Source organism: Aquarana catesbeiana, linkage group LG01 (assembly GCF_042186555.1).
Source record: "Aquarana catesbeiana isolate 2022-GZ linkage group LG01, ASM4218655v1, whole genome shotgun sequence".
NCBI lineage: Eukaryota > Metazoa > Chordata > Amphibia > Anura > Ranidae > Aquarana > Aquarana catesbeiana.
The window spans coordinates 448,929,482-448,943,533 of NC_133324.1; the positions used below are offsets into that span (position 1 = coordinate 448,929,482).

The 14,052-nt window shown below is 39.2% G+C and overlaps 1 protein-coding gene across 2 annotated transcripts in view; it reads right to left on the reverse strand.

Annotated features, from left to right (window-relative positions):
* The window catches only part of SH3GL2 (SH3 domain containing GRB2 like 2, endophilin A1), a 189,725-nt gene that overhangs the window by 20,187 nt on the left and 155,486 nt on the right, over positions 1 to 14,052 (reverse strand). For both annotated transcript variants that reach the window (XM_073636608.1, XM_073636616.1), the window contains exons 2-6: positions 11,723 to 11,791; positions 5,111 to 5,183; positions 4,829 to 4,972; positions 3,400 to 3,533; positions 2,195 to 2,353 (exon numbers count right to left, since the gene is read on the reverse strand). In XM_073636608.1, the coding sequence (XP_073492709.1) occupies positions 2,195 to 2,353; positions 3,400 to 3,533; positions 4,829 to 4,972; positions 5,111 to 5,183; positions 11,723 to 11,791 (579 nt within the window). The remainder of the gene's footprint in view (positions 1 to 2,194; positions 2,354 to 3,399; positions 3,534 to 4,828; positions 4,973 to 5,110; positions 5,184 to 11,722; positions 11,792 to 14,052) is intronic.

The window sequence follows — 14,052 nt, forward strand, 5'->3', positions numbered from 1 at the left end:
AAAATGTCCTTTACATGCATCTAAAACAAAAAAAAAAAAAAAGAAAAGTCCAGGAGTTACTACAAAAGGGAGTGTAGGTTTTTATTTATGTGACACTGGAGTTTGAAGAAGACTTTCAGTCCAGCATCTTTTGGTTAGCACGTAATTTAGCTGGGTCTTAAAGGAAAACTTCACTTTTTAAAAAAAAATAAATGTGTATTTATTTATTTTTTTGAGTCTGTAAAGCATTCCACCAGCGATCAGCAGATCGCTGGTGCCATGCAGGTCTCCAGCAGATCTGCGAGTGTATCAGCTTGCCCGTATATCCCATATGGGTAAGCAGATACAATCTGACAGGGAGCATGAATGAACTACCACGACGCTCCACAGCGCCGTGGTAGTTCATTGAAAACAACAAGCCGACAGCGGCAAAGGCTGCCGAACCTTGTAGTTTTCCATGCACAGAGCCCTGTCAATAAGTGATGCGGCTGGGTGGGTGAAGCCCTGCTTGGCCACATTTTTTTAAAATTGTGACAGCTAGCGGGGAGGAGAATATGGGCGTAACATGTTACGAAAGGTGAACTTATCCTTTAAGGAACTCGCAGTAGTGCTTTTTGCATATACAATTTGAGTGAAGTTAGCCCCCCCAAGTTGTGATCTAGCATTGTCAGCATAAGTGACTAAAAAAATGACTGAAGCCACTCAATCAGCATGAAAACCCAAGCAACCAGAAGTTTTAGATAGAGAGGACATTTTTAGCACTCTAGAGTTTAGAAGCTGCTGCGGTTAGGTGAGGTTCAACCTTCCTCAACCTCCCTCTCCTGAACGCGGAAGATTTGCGTTCAGGATAGAAACATTTTGATTGCCGGCCGCAGGAAAGTACGGAAAAATCACGGCATAATTTTGCTGTGTTTTGTGTTTCCACACAGCCACCGTAACTGACAGCCAAGTGTACATGGCGTATAAGAGTATAGATAGTTCCCTTTCCTAGTGCCCATGCTGCCAAACACTGAGGAACAGTCCACTGGAAAATCTACACTTTCAGGAGTGTTGATATCTTTGGCTTCTCACTGACCTCCACATCACTGCAGAATACAGTAGTGACGTGAGGTTAGCAGGAGGAAAAAGTGGAGCGCTGGCAGGGACCTAGGAAATTGACATTCCCAAATAGGTGAATATCATGGGGAACTTTGGGGGACCATGCCTTTAGAGCAGAGGGGTGTACAGTGGCAGAAGGAAAGGTAAGGATTTACACTGTATGAGATTTGGTAAATGTAAAAACAAATGACAGGGTTGCTTTAAATGGACTCTGGTCAATTTTGGGCAACATGACAGAGCCCCCAATGGCTTCACCCCCCCCCCCCCCCCAAGCAAATCCTAACCGCTGATTCATGTTCCCACCTCCCCACTGCAAGTATCCACACTGAATAAGCTCCATTGTCAGTTGGCATTGGAGCTAAACTGGGTTGATGTCACTGACCCATTCCCTTCCATGCAGCAGGTGTGGGGGCCTATTGGTCACTCATCCCCGAGCACTGTCACATAGGGGAGACCACATGCTCGTATCCAAAGCAACAGATCAAGGAAACCATAAGCGAGGTCTCTGATGGAGTGGGGAGGTGGCAAAGAGCACAAATAAGATACCAGGGCAGGGCAGTGGGTTATCAGAAGAGGTGGGCAACACTGCATACAGTATACTGTACATTATACGAGCTGATTGACACATATACTATAAATGCTCTAAGATATAACATATATTGCAATTTACTGTTTTTTATGTCCTCTGATCCATGCAAATGTTTGTACTCTTGTTTACTGCGAACAAGTAAACTTCAATGCATTTTCAGCGGGTACATATTTAAAGCGAATACTAAAAATTTTACAGAAAGTCATTTTTAATCCTTTTTTGTGCTTGTTCATTCTATGATTGTGGTATATAATTGTGAATGATAAAATAATAGGATAATTCATCTAGTTTTCAATTAGTATGAAAACTAAAAAGGCTTGGATAGAGAGAGAGAATATGTAAAACATGAGCACTGTGCAACAGTACCAATCGGTGCCAAACGCGTTATATCTTTGCTTTCTACTCAGTTGCGTTTCTTTTGCAACTCACCGGCTGATCATGCATTGTACCAGTACTAAATGAATTCAACTGCCACAAAGCTTAGAAGAGGGAAATTCTAGTTTATACAAAAGGTATATAATTCCTTACATCCATCTCCAAAAGGTTAAACATGCTGGATTCTGCAATTTCTTTGGACTCATCAAATTTCTCTAAAGCCTGACGAATCTCATCATCTGTGATCTTGCCTTGTCGTTTCTTCTTGTAATCAAAGTCCAGACGCCTCCCCTCCAGCTTCTTTAAGTGGTGCTGAAAAAAAGACAATACTATAACTATGTTTTTTTAAAACGCACAGCACACACGTAAGAATTCACAGCACACATTTAGCCCCAGAGTTCATTATGCAAATTAATTGCATACAGCAGTGCATGATAACATCTAAGAAGGTAATGCAATAAAATGGAAATAAACCTCTCCCTAAAGAGTCATTTAGCTATATAATGTAGAAAGACCGATTCCAAAGCAATCTGGAGGTCCTTATTCTACAGTTTATCACCACATTATTTATAATCTGGTAAGTGTAACAGCAAGTGGGGCATGTGTATTATCTTCAAGCGTTTGTAATTTACAGTGTTGCTCCTGGGCTTAGCAATAGCCATCTTAGTTTGACTATCAGTTGCAATATGCTTGGTAAATTCTCTTCTGTGCTTTTATAGAAGTTCAAACCAGTTAGTAGGGTCTGAGCAAAGGGGCTGTATTATTACCTGGCTATTTACCTACTTGGGATACAGTTATGTTAGTCTGTGTAGGTTTTCTATGTCAGTAGGGTATTGTTGCTATTAAAATAACGGTTTTATTACCCCAGATGTATATCAATCATGAGAGATTTCAGTATCTGTTCCATGCCATGCTTGACAGAACAGAGTATTGAAAGGCTGTCATTTTAATCTATCCAGCTGATAGCGATCATTTAACTATACATTTTTTTACGAAAATTAAACTAAAAGTGTTATAAAAAAATCTGACATGACAACAGCTCTGCTGTCTTTAGAACAATGTTTTAGTGGCTGACAGTTGTAATTTGCTTTTAGTTATTGCTGACCAGTGTGGAGAAAGCCATTACATTTGTCACCTTTTTACTTGTTGCCATGGGTTAAATTACATGCAAACAGCACAAAAATGGATACCAGATGCAAAAATAGAATGAATCTGAGATTGCTTGTTACATATTACTGAACATCAAGGTTGTCACAACCTTTAGTTTATAAAAATTTTTTAAAAAAAGCAGCTGGGGCCTTCAACCTCCTATATAGAATACATTCCACCTGGTTTTAAAAATGTTTTTTTTCTTTTACCTGTATTTCCTTTAAATCTTTATCATGCAGATTTTGCAGTGGATCTATGAAATTCTGCTTAACATCAATATCTAATGAGTCTTTGATATCAGAAAGCTCCCTCATAGCTTCTCCTACATCAACAAGAGCTGGACCTGCAAGTTAATAAAAAGAAAAAAAAAAATCAGCATATATTCCATCTAGCCTCAACTTTGTTTTAAACATTCAATCATATAAGAACACTTCTTTTCACCATAAAACAGGATTAAGGGGCACATTCGGGAATAAGTAAAAATCCACAGGTCTGCACCCTACCGTTGTGTTAGTCTCTGCAGCTCTGTGCTTACCTCATTCAATGGTTGCGCCCACCCACAAGGTCTACAGCCCAGCTAGTAACAATTTAGTACCACTGCCCTCTCTGGGATCTAATGTCCCTTGGACTTGATTAGATGTGCCTATACTACAAGAGCAAGAGGTTGGACTCGGGAGGTCACAGCAATTGTAAATGGTAAGGAGTGGGGAGTTGCCACAGTATTGGGGGGGGGGGGGGTAATGAGGCTGAGAAGATTTTTATATATTCCTGAACTTCTTTTAAATTAACATATTTGGTTTGTATTTAAAAATGAATCCTGGAATACATCAAACTGTTAGCGTCATTATCCCACTGCCTAGCCTCAGAGTACCTCTGTGAAGCCATTGCATGACAAGGCTGTTGAAATCAGAGAACATTTCTATTCATTTTTCTTACTGAAGTGTTTTTAAGAGCTACAAACTGGTTGAGATTATTTCACTGCTTTGACTTACAAGCAAATGTTGAATAAATAAAGTGACAAAAAAATAATTCTATCAGATTGTGCTTGAAGCCTCTACTCCTGCCATTCAGGGCATCCTAGAAAGAGTGTTTGAATCTACACACAGGGTTATTAGCATTCTCATTTACATACATTGTATTGCATTTCTGGAAGCCTTTTGCAGTTTATCAAAAAGGAGAATACAGTGCTACAGAGAGGTTATGAAATAGAAAAGAAAGTCCATTGATCTCATGCATCAAATTGTCCTGGTGCATTGATACATGAGGCTTAAGAGAAAAAAACTGTCTCTATAGCACTGCTCAACTGGGGCTTTAATGCACGTGTGTTTTAAAGAGGATTGTAATTCATTTTTATAACAGGTTAAATGTTTGAAAAGCTAAATGAAGCAATGTCATCTCAGTACAGTTAATAGTATTGTTTTATATGCAGGACTGATGTAATAAGCATTGCACAAAACCTGAACAACAGTCCTGACAAGGTATCAGTTTTTGGTCACATCCCTAACCACCAATGATAATAGAGTTTGCACTATGTTCCAAATACAAAAAATACAACCTTCAGCATCCCAAATATTCAAGTCACATTGGAAGGGACACAAGAAGCTTACTTGGTTATAATAAGAGACAAAAACAAATTACCAAAGTTTGAGTCATCACCAATTTCTCTGCCATACTTGAACATGGCTTCTGCTAACAAGGCTTCAGCTTGAGGATATCCAGGCCCTTTTTCTTGTCCACGGATCTTTGACATTGTGTTGATCATATTGAGTTTTGCTCGAGAAGCTGAACATCAAGAAACAGACATTAGGATAGTAATCACTGTTTAAATGATAATATAAGGTAAGCTGTAATAAATTCACTTCTTTCCGCATCATTGTCCAGTCACAGTTTTAAGATCAGTTTAAATTCAACTATTACTACCTGGATTAGGCTGGAGATATTCTACGGACTTTGTCATTATTTCAAGGACTGCTCTACTGGTCACGTCAACTTTCTAAAAAAAAAAAAAGAAAAAGTAAAATATAAAAATTTGTTCATTAGTAAAAATAGATGGCACAGTTTAAAAGACAATTTTTTCTAGATGTTTTTTAGTCAGTCAAAGTGATTGCGATGAATCAGTCAAATGGCTGCAATGAAAAAGCTCCCAAATTAACATACCGTATATACTCGAGTATAAGCCGAGTTTTTCAGCACATTTTTTTGTGCTGAAAATGCCCCCCTCGGCTTATACTCGAGTCAAGCACTTTTCTGCAGCAGAGAATGACATTTTCCAAACTGAATTTGGGGCCCCGTATCTCGGGGCCACTTGGTGCTAGGAAACCCAGCTTTGGATATATTGTAGTGCTAGTTCCACTGGGTTTGCACTCCAAATTTGGGGTCCCTAGCACCAAGTAGTGGCCCCGAGATACGGGGCCCCAAATTCGGTCAACTGTGTCCACCTGCAGCAATGTCATTTCGGGACCCTTTGGGTCCAGAGACCCCAAATTTTGGCTGCAGCTAGGGGGCATCTAGGAAGCCTTAACTACCGAGTTTGAAGTTCGGGGGACCTAAGGCTGCAAATGGGAACAGTGAGGCATGCAAATGGGCACAGCGAGGCTGCAAATGGGCATTGGTGACCCTCTTTTCCACTTACAGTAGCTGCGCATTTCTCACCCTAGGCTTATACTGGAGTCAATAAGCTTTCCCAGTTTTTTGTGGTAAAATTAGGTGCCTCGGTTTATATTCGGGTCGGCTTATACTCAAGTATATACGGTATATAGAAAAAAATATGTTTCGGGGGTTAGTTGTATTTCTGACATCTTTTCTACATCTGTTATTTACTATCTGTATACAACCTTACTTAAAAACAAACATTAAATAGACATTTCATCCATTAAAATGGATTCCCAGAGCACTACGGGTCATCTAAAAGAGACGGCTGCCTGCCTTTTAGTTGTTTTTTTTACTGATGTGACTCTATACCTGCTGACTGTATACAAAAGAAAGATAATAGAGATAGCTCACTGTTCTTATTGCTTCTTTTTTCCAAAAAAAAAATGCAGATTTTTAGTCCTGACCATAATAAAAATGTTTTTATGTGAAACCGTTAACACATTTTTCTTTTTAAACAAAATAACACAAACATATTTCCACTGTTCTCTACTTACCCTCTAGTTGCATCAGTTTTACTTCCTATCCATTTTAGAACATGCTAGAAATTAAATGATTATGCTATATTTTCTAAGAACACCTGACACAGTAATGACACATTTAAAGTAGAGCTGAACTCAAAAAATAAATATGTGCTATTTTATAGGGAACATCTGAAAATGTTAATTCTGCCCAAGTAGTACCCAATTTGTGGATTACTTCTGCAGAATAGTAGTACACTTCCTAGGCCTAGGCGCTACTGTGCCTTGAGCCCCATAACTGTATATCTGCATTTTGAATTCGAAGGCACAGTTACTTCCAGTCTTAAGAGATTTGGTGATGTCAACCACTGTGCTGCTCACTCTTTTTGCTGGAGTGAAAGCTGCAGTGCAAGGATCTCCCTAAAGGTGCTTGAAAGCCGCTACCCATCAGAAAAAGCAACCTTAGTGACGTTCCGCCGTGGCCATCTTGGTACACCCGCACTCGTCCGCAGTAAGCCTACAATCTGAAGCCGCCAGGCAGACATCTTTTTACAACCAAGTCTTGCATTTCACACTTATTTTTACCAGTAAACTGAGCTTATATAGTGAAATACAGTATTTAGAAATCTGTCAAACTGTTTTGATGTGGAATTTTAAAAGCAGTAGTGTTCTGTATTTGACTATATAAGCTCAGTTTACGGTTAAAACTAAGTGTGAAATGGAAGACTTCAGTTTGTGTAAAAAAGATGTCCACTTGCCCCTTCTGACTGTAGGCTTACTGCAGACTAGTGCGGGTGTACCAAGATGGCTGTGCTGGAACATCACTTCCCTGACATATTCTGATGGGTAGCGGCTTTCTGACAGGACAGTGCTTCCTGCATTCTGCCATTTCTGCACCTCTTCTGCTGCTTTCTGAATATTAACCCACCAGTTATCTGATCACCAGTCTGCAGAGGGGAGCTTTGATTTGGAGAACCATGGCCCTGCCTTTACCCATATCACCACCACCACACAGACACAGTGCAGAGCAAGGCATGGCAAGTCAATAACAGGTAAAAGGTCAGCTGTGGGAAGATTCAAGATAACACTAGTGAATTATTTTTTTATCTTCTGTCTTTTTATTTGGCCATGGCTCAGTTCAGGTGCTCCTTAATAATAGTAACTCCAATGTCATCACCCCCCCCCCCCCAAAAAAAATGTAAACACACCATAAAACCTTATTTTTGCAGCTTTACAATTTGTGGCGCTGAGAACATTTTAGTTTTGATTTGGCCAAACTTTGACTGCTTTGTTTTTGCTAATATCAACAATTTTATTCCTTAACGGTGAGTGGCAATTATACCATATTTACTTTGGATATTTTTTTAAACCTGTGTAACGGTAGTTTGAATTTTGGGGTTGTATTTTCCTGTGTCTGTGTTCTCCTCCAGATTTCCATAAGGTAGACCTAAACACTTTAAGCCACTCACATGATAATGCCAAACATTCACGTCTAGAAGTATGACTCAATCCTTACTACTGGTTTTCCCAAGGCTTCTATGCTGGGATGATTGGCACACCTACAAAGGGTATAAAAGTAGGGCTTTAGGCAAGCAGGGCTCTTTACAATAAAATATTAGGGGCAGATGAGCAAGAAACAATAGCAAGCCACACAGTGGTGAAGCCTAGAAACACTTATGTAAAACCTTCAGATAGCTTAAAAAGCAAAATGTTTATATACTTGTTTTTGCAGTATTCATAAGACATGAACTAGGTGCTAATGAAAAAAAATGGCACTAGAGACCCTTTACCCTCTAAATGTTTGTAAATGACTTTCCATGTGTCAAAGTAGCTTTATCAAACTTCTACTATTGCCGTGTATACAGCAACTTTGCAAAAAGAATGTGATTTAGAGTCGTATGTAATTAAAATTTTAAACATAGGAATTCACAATTCATGGTACAAAGCCACTCATGTTATGTTTAAACATACAAGATGTAAGAAAAAAAGACAGCAGGAGTGATAATGATATGCTACAAGGCAGAATTACAATGGCTGAGGCTGCTAACTACCACATATAAAAGCACAAAGGCACATCCTTGTGATGCACCTGCACTGACACTGCCTTGGAGAAGCACAGTTCTCTTACAAAAGCAAGATACATATAACCGATGATTGCAGAACCTACACTGTAGCCTGGATAATTATATTTCTGGCTTGTGAAAAAATAAAGAATCACACATCTCAGAAAATCTCAAAGCAAACTGTTAAAATCACAATTTCCTACATTTCCTCTCGGCTAGCTGTTTGCGATATCCTTTGTACTCCATAATTAAGCCACACATCATATCACTAACTCAGTCCTTTGTGGTTTCATTATTATATTTAAAAGTATAAAAGCTGCAATTTTCTTCTGTCATTCTATCAGAGGAACGCAATAAATGTTTGCCTAGATGGAGAAAAAAACCACCGTTGCATTGCTGTATGACAGCATGTACGCAGCAGTTACTTTACAAGTTAACAGATTCCAAAGTTATAAAAGGTACCCATACAAAGACTGAAAATTGGCATATTAAGCAGCAGGAAGTAATGGGGAGAAAAAGGCATGAAGGACGGATGCGAAAGACAGAAAACTCAAATGTGAGGCACATGTTTCACAATTGCCAACAGTCCTGGATTTGCCGAAACAGTCCCGATTTTTAATTGGTTGTCCCGTCACTGCTGTGTCCCATGTTCTGGAAATGACTGTCAACATCGAGTTGATTTCCAATCCGGTATTTGTAGGGCAGCCCTGCATGAGGGATCCATCTTCCCTCTATTTCCTCTCTACTTTATGGCCAATATAATTTAAAATAGCCTGAACAAATATCCCAAACATTTAGTGCTGTGAAAGAATGTGATCCAAACGATGAATGTCCCATACATGAATATCACACACATAAGTGTCCATAAAAATGTCCACACAAATTTGTAAATATAAAAAAATGCTCAGCTTGCAGTGGCTTGAATGCTCCAACAAACGTGCACACAGGCTGCTTACCAGATCTGAATGACCACTCTAATATCATGGTCAAAATGTGCTCAAAGTGTTAAATCCTCCTGATCCGCACCTATTTTGTGTGTAGGATATACATTTGATATGGTTTGGATCACATTTTTTTCACAGTACTAAATGTTTGGGATAATTATTTATATATGTTCAGGCCTTTTTCATATAGGATGATTTTTTTTTGGTTAAATTGTAAGTGCTGCACTGTACACAATAAAGCAGAAACTAAACCCTCCTATCATGTTTAGCCAAGAAAGCTGCCATCTTGGCCTCTGTTTGATCTTCAACTGCCATGATGCTGCACATGTGATCAGTTATGACACAATCCATTTGTTGGTTTGACATTATGGTTGAGAGAACAACCAATGTGATAGTTACATCTCTGGTGCGTGCCGGGATGTAATGGTTTTCTGAAACTGCTAAAGCTTTGGTTCCGCTTTAACGGATAAGTTCGCCTTTTAGAAAAAAAATGATAAATGCACGTTTTTTTGCAGGTAAAATATGTGCATTTATTATTTTTGTTTTCTTTTGGAGCCTGTAAAGCATTGCACCAGTGATCAGTAAATCGCTGGTGCCATACAGGTCTCCTTCAGATCTGTTAGCATATCTATATACCTGTACATCCCATACGGGCAGGTAGATACACTGACAGGAAGAAATCAATGAACTACCACGGTGCTCCACAACGCCGTGGTAGTTCATTGAGAACTACAAGCCGTCAACTGCAAAAGATGTTGGGGCTTTTAGTTAATTTACACAGATGCGGTGATTTTAAAAAGTGACAGCTACTATAGGAAACTTCTTCCCGTACTTACTGCTGCCATGGGGGGGGGGGGGGGGGCATTAGCGGGCAGCGGTTGCAGCATTGGGAACATTGTTGTGCAGAGTATTGAAATAGTGTGCTGGAAGCTTCTTGTTTGCAGCAATAGCTTTGCTTTGCTTTTATGAAGGATTAAATAAAGCCCTACCTCTAACAAGATGGTCGCCTTTATATAGAGACACAGAGACAAGTACAGTAAGTCAGTAATGTGGAAAGGATCAGCTGAACGTTGCCCACAGACACTGGAGACTATTGCTTTGCCCTCTGCTTGCCTTTTTTGGGCACAGCTTTGGGAGTTCAGATCCTTTCTTTTTTAAAGCAGAGCTTCACCTAAAAAGAGAAGAAGTTCAGCTTTTTCTCTTCATCCACCCTTCTCTACTACTTTTGGAGATTTTTTTTTCTTGGAGTAGGTACCTATTTCTGACAGGTACCTGCCCTATTTCACCCCACCACTTCTTGCCCGCAACCTCAGCCTGGGTGAGGACAGGCAAGTATATATTTAGTAAAAGTCAGCAGCTTTCTTTTTTTCTTCCAGAGCGAAGGTCCTCTTTAAAGTGAAAGTAAACCCTCTTATCGTTTTCAGCCAAGGATGATTCCATCTTGGCCTCTGTTTAATCTTCAACTGCTATGATGCTGTACATGTGATCACTTATGACCCCAGCCATTAGATGGTATGACAGTTTGGTTGAGAGTATCAGCAAATGTGACAGTTACATTTCCGTCGTGTGCCGGGAATGTAAATTTTTTTGGAATTGTTAAAGCGATGGGTTTACTGCGCTTTAAGTAAAAAGGCATCTAAATTCTTATGTTGCAACTAAACAGGAAAAGTAGCAAAGAAAGGACATTGGGACTTTAAATGAAGCGGTGGACTGGTTAGGGTAAAAAATTGCAATTAAACAAGTGATTTTGCATATGTGTATTGAGTAATAGATGTCATAAATCAAATAGAATGTACATAGCACATAGCATAACCAAGTAACATACATGAATAATGTTAATATAATGACACATAGCAATACATGATTAAAATCAAAACCAAATAGTGTATATGAACACAAAAGGCTGAGCAACCCATAACAAGTAATATCATGAATAAAACAAAAAAAAGGTATGTCAGATACGGGTCCTATTAGCGCATATAGCTACATCCTTGATGCTTGACGCGTTTCGTGTGAAAACACTTCCTCAGCGGCGGATGCTAAAGGGTATGAATTCTACCGAGCTGTGGAATGCGCGAGAGCTGAGCCATAGAATACTGTCCGTCCTGGGACTGAGGTGGCAGGAAATCCAACAACTGACGGGGCGCAAAGTCATCATCCCCAGACAACAAGCAACTAATACCAATGTGAAACCAAATGTAGATTCATGGTTATATGAGGGCATCTTGATAGTATGCTTGAAAACAACAGCCTGTCAAAGCTATGGCGTCTGCATGTGCTACGGCGTCTACATGTGTGTGGTAAGAAGCTTCATTTAAAGTCCCAATGTCCTTTCTTTGTAAACAGGAAAAGATTAAACACACAAATATTATTGAGAAAGGATGAACAGAAAATTTAAATTATCACTATACTTACTCTTTCCATTTCTTTAAAATCATCATCAAGCTTGGTGCCTTCGGCCCCTCCAACCTTCTCACTCACTTTCTGTAATAAAATTAGACAGACAATCAGTATAATAAATTCAACACTGTGAAGAACTGCACTCAATAAAGAGGCTACTTAAGAAATGAGCTAATAACAATTACAATCACTTTCAATCATCCCTCTTGCAGAACTTCCCAGATTCTTCAATTGAAATTTGTGTGTATCGATTGTCTAACTTTGTCTAGAAACTTGTTGACAAAAAACAAGGATTGTAATTTTATCACTGGAACCTGTAAGTACATCAGAGGTCATTTCTAAAAATGAATGCATTGTAAAAGTAGAAGTAACATATTTTTCATGAGACTTTCTAATGATGATGAGTGTCGAAGATACCCAGAAGGGAACTGAAAAGGGCTTGAAAAGGTCTCTGAATTATTACATATGATAATCAAAATACAAACCATAGAATATATGTGCAAGGATACATTTATGTGTCACAGCAGCACAGGCTGCCAGCTGCCCATATACCCTTTCATTCTGACATGCCCACAGCCTGTGTCAGTGGGTGTACTGCATCCAATTATAATGCAGATTGGCTGATAGACTTGGCAATTGCGAAAATTGTATACACTGGCATTACCAAGTCACATTAATAGTTTTCATAAAAAGCTACTTCTTTGTTGCCCTGAATAAAAATGGTATCCCTTAACAGTCCATGGCTACAAGGACCTATGTCCTATGACATCACTTTTTGCAATTTTAGATCATTGTTTCAAATCTTACAGACCAGTCTTATGCCCCGTACACACGATCAGATTTTCCGACGGAAAATGTGTGATAGGACCTTGTTGTCGGAAATTCCGACCATGTGTAGGCTCCACCACACATTTTCCATCGGATTTTCCGACACACAAAGTTTGAGAGCAGGCTATAAAATTTTCCGACAACAAAATCTGTTGTCGGAAATTCTGATCGTGTGTACACAAATCCAACGGACAAAGTGCCACGCATGCTCAGAATAAATAAAGAGATGAAAGCTATTGGCCACTGCCCCGTTTATAGTCCCGATGTACGTGTTTTACGTCACCGCGTTTAGAACGATCAGATTTTCCGACAACTTTGTGTGACCGTGTGTATGCAAGACAAGTTTGAGCCAACATCCGTCGGAAAAATCCTAGGATTTTGTTGTCGGAATGTCCGAACAAAGTCCGACCATGTGTACGGGGCATAATAGTTTTGCAGTAAAAAAAAAAAAAAAAAATGTATTAACAACTTACAATCACGAAGAATAGCCTTTACAGCAACAGTATGGACACCTTGTGATTTTTAAGTACTTGTGTCAGTCTCCAGACCAATCCAGCATGGGATATGTAGTCCTCAGAAATTTAAGTAAAACAGCAGAGGAGAAGCTACAAGCATGCAGGTGTTCCGTCAGATTAGGCGACCCGTCAAAACTTGAAACGGAAATGGCGTTCCGTCACAGCCATCTTGATACACCCCGCACTCAGCCGCAGTAAGCCTGCAGTCTGAAGTCGCCAAGTGGACATCTTTTTACACCCACCGAAGTCTTGCATTTCACACTTATTTTTACTACTAAACTGAGCTTATATAGTATAATACAGTTCTTATAAAGTCCATGACACTGTTTTGATCTTGAATTTTTAAAGCAGCGGTCTTCTGTCAGATCTGCAAACTTGTGAGATCAGAAGGCTTGCCGCTGCTTTAAAAATTCAACAACAAAAACGGTGTCATGGATTTCTAAATACTGTATTTCACTATATAAGCTCAGTTTAGTGGTAAAAATAAGTGTGAACTGCAAGACTTCCGTGGGTGTAAAAAGATGTCTGCTTGGGGACTTCACATTTTAGGCTTAGTGTGGCCGAGTGCGGGGTGTACCAAGATGGCCATGACGGAACGTCACTTCCGTTACAAGTTCTGACGGGTCGCCTAATCTGACGAAACACAGGGAATCCAGGAAGTTGTGAAAAGAGATGGACAGCAGTCAGGCAGAACAACATTAAAGGAGAATTTTCAAGTAAGATTATATTGGGTTGTCAAAAATAACTATTGTTTGTACTGTTATTACAATGTTGATGTTCTAAAATAAAAAAGACAATAGATCTAATTTTAAATCGAAACTGGACAATAGGCCCCTTTTACACAGGCGTTTGTTTTATCGATTCAGTCACGTTTTTTCAAAGAAAAAAATAGATCAGTTTAAATCAGTTTTTCCTCAATTACCATCAGTTTACATCAGTTTTTCCTCAATTACCATCAGTTTACATGGGTTTTTCCTCAGTTCCCATCAGTTTACCATCAGT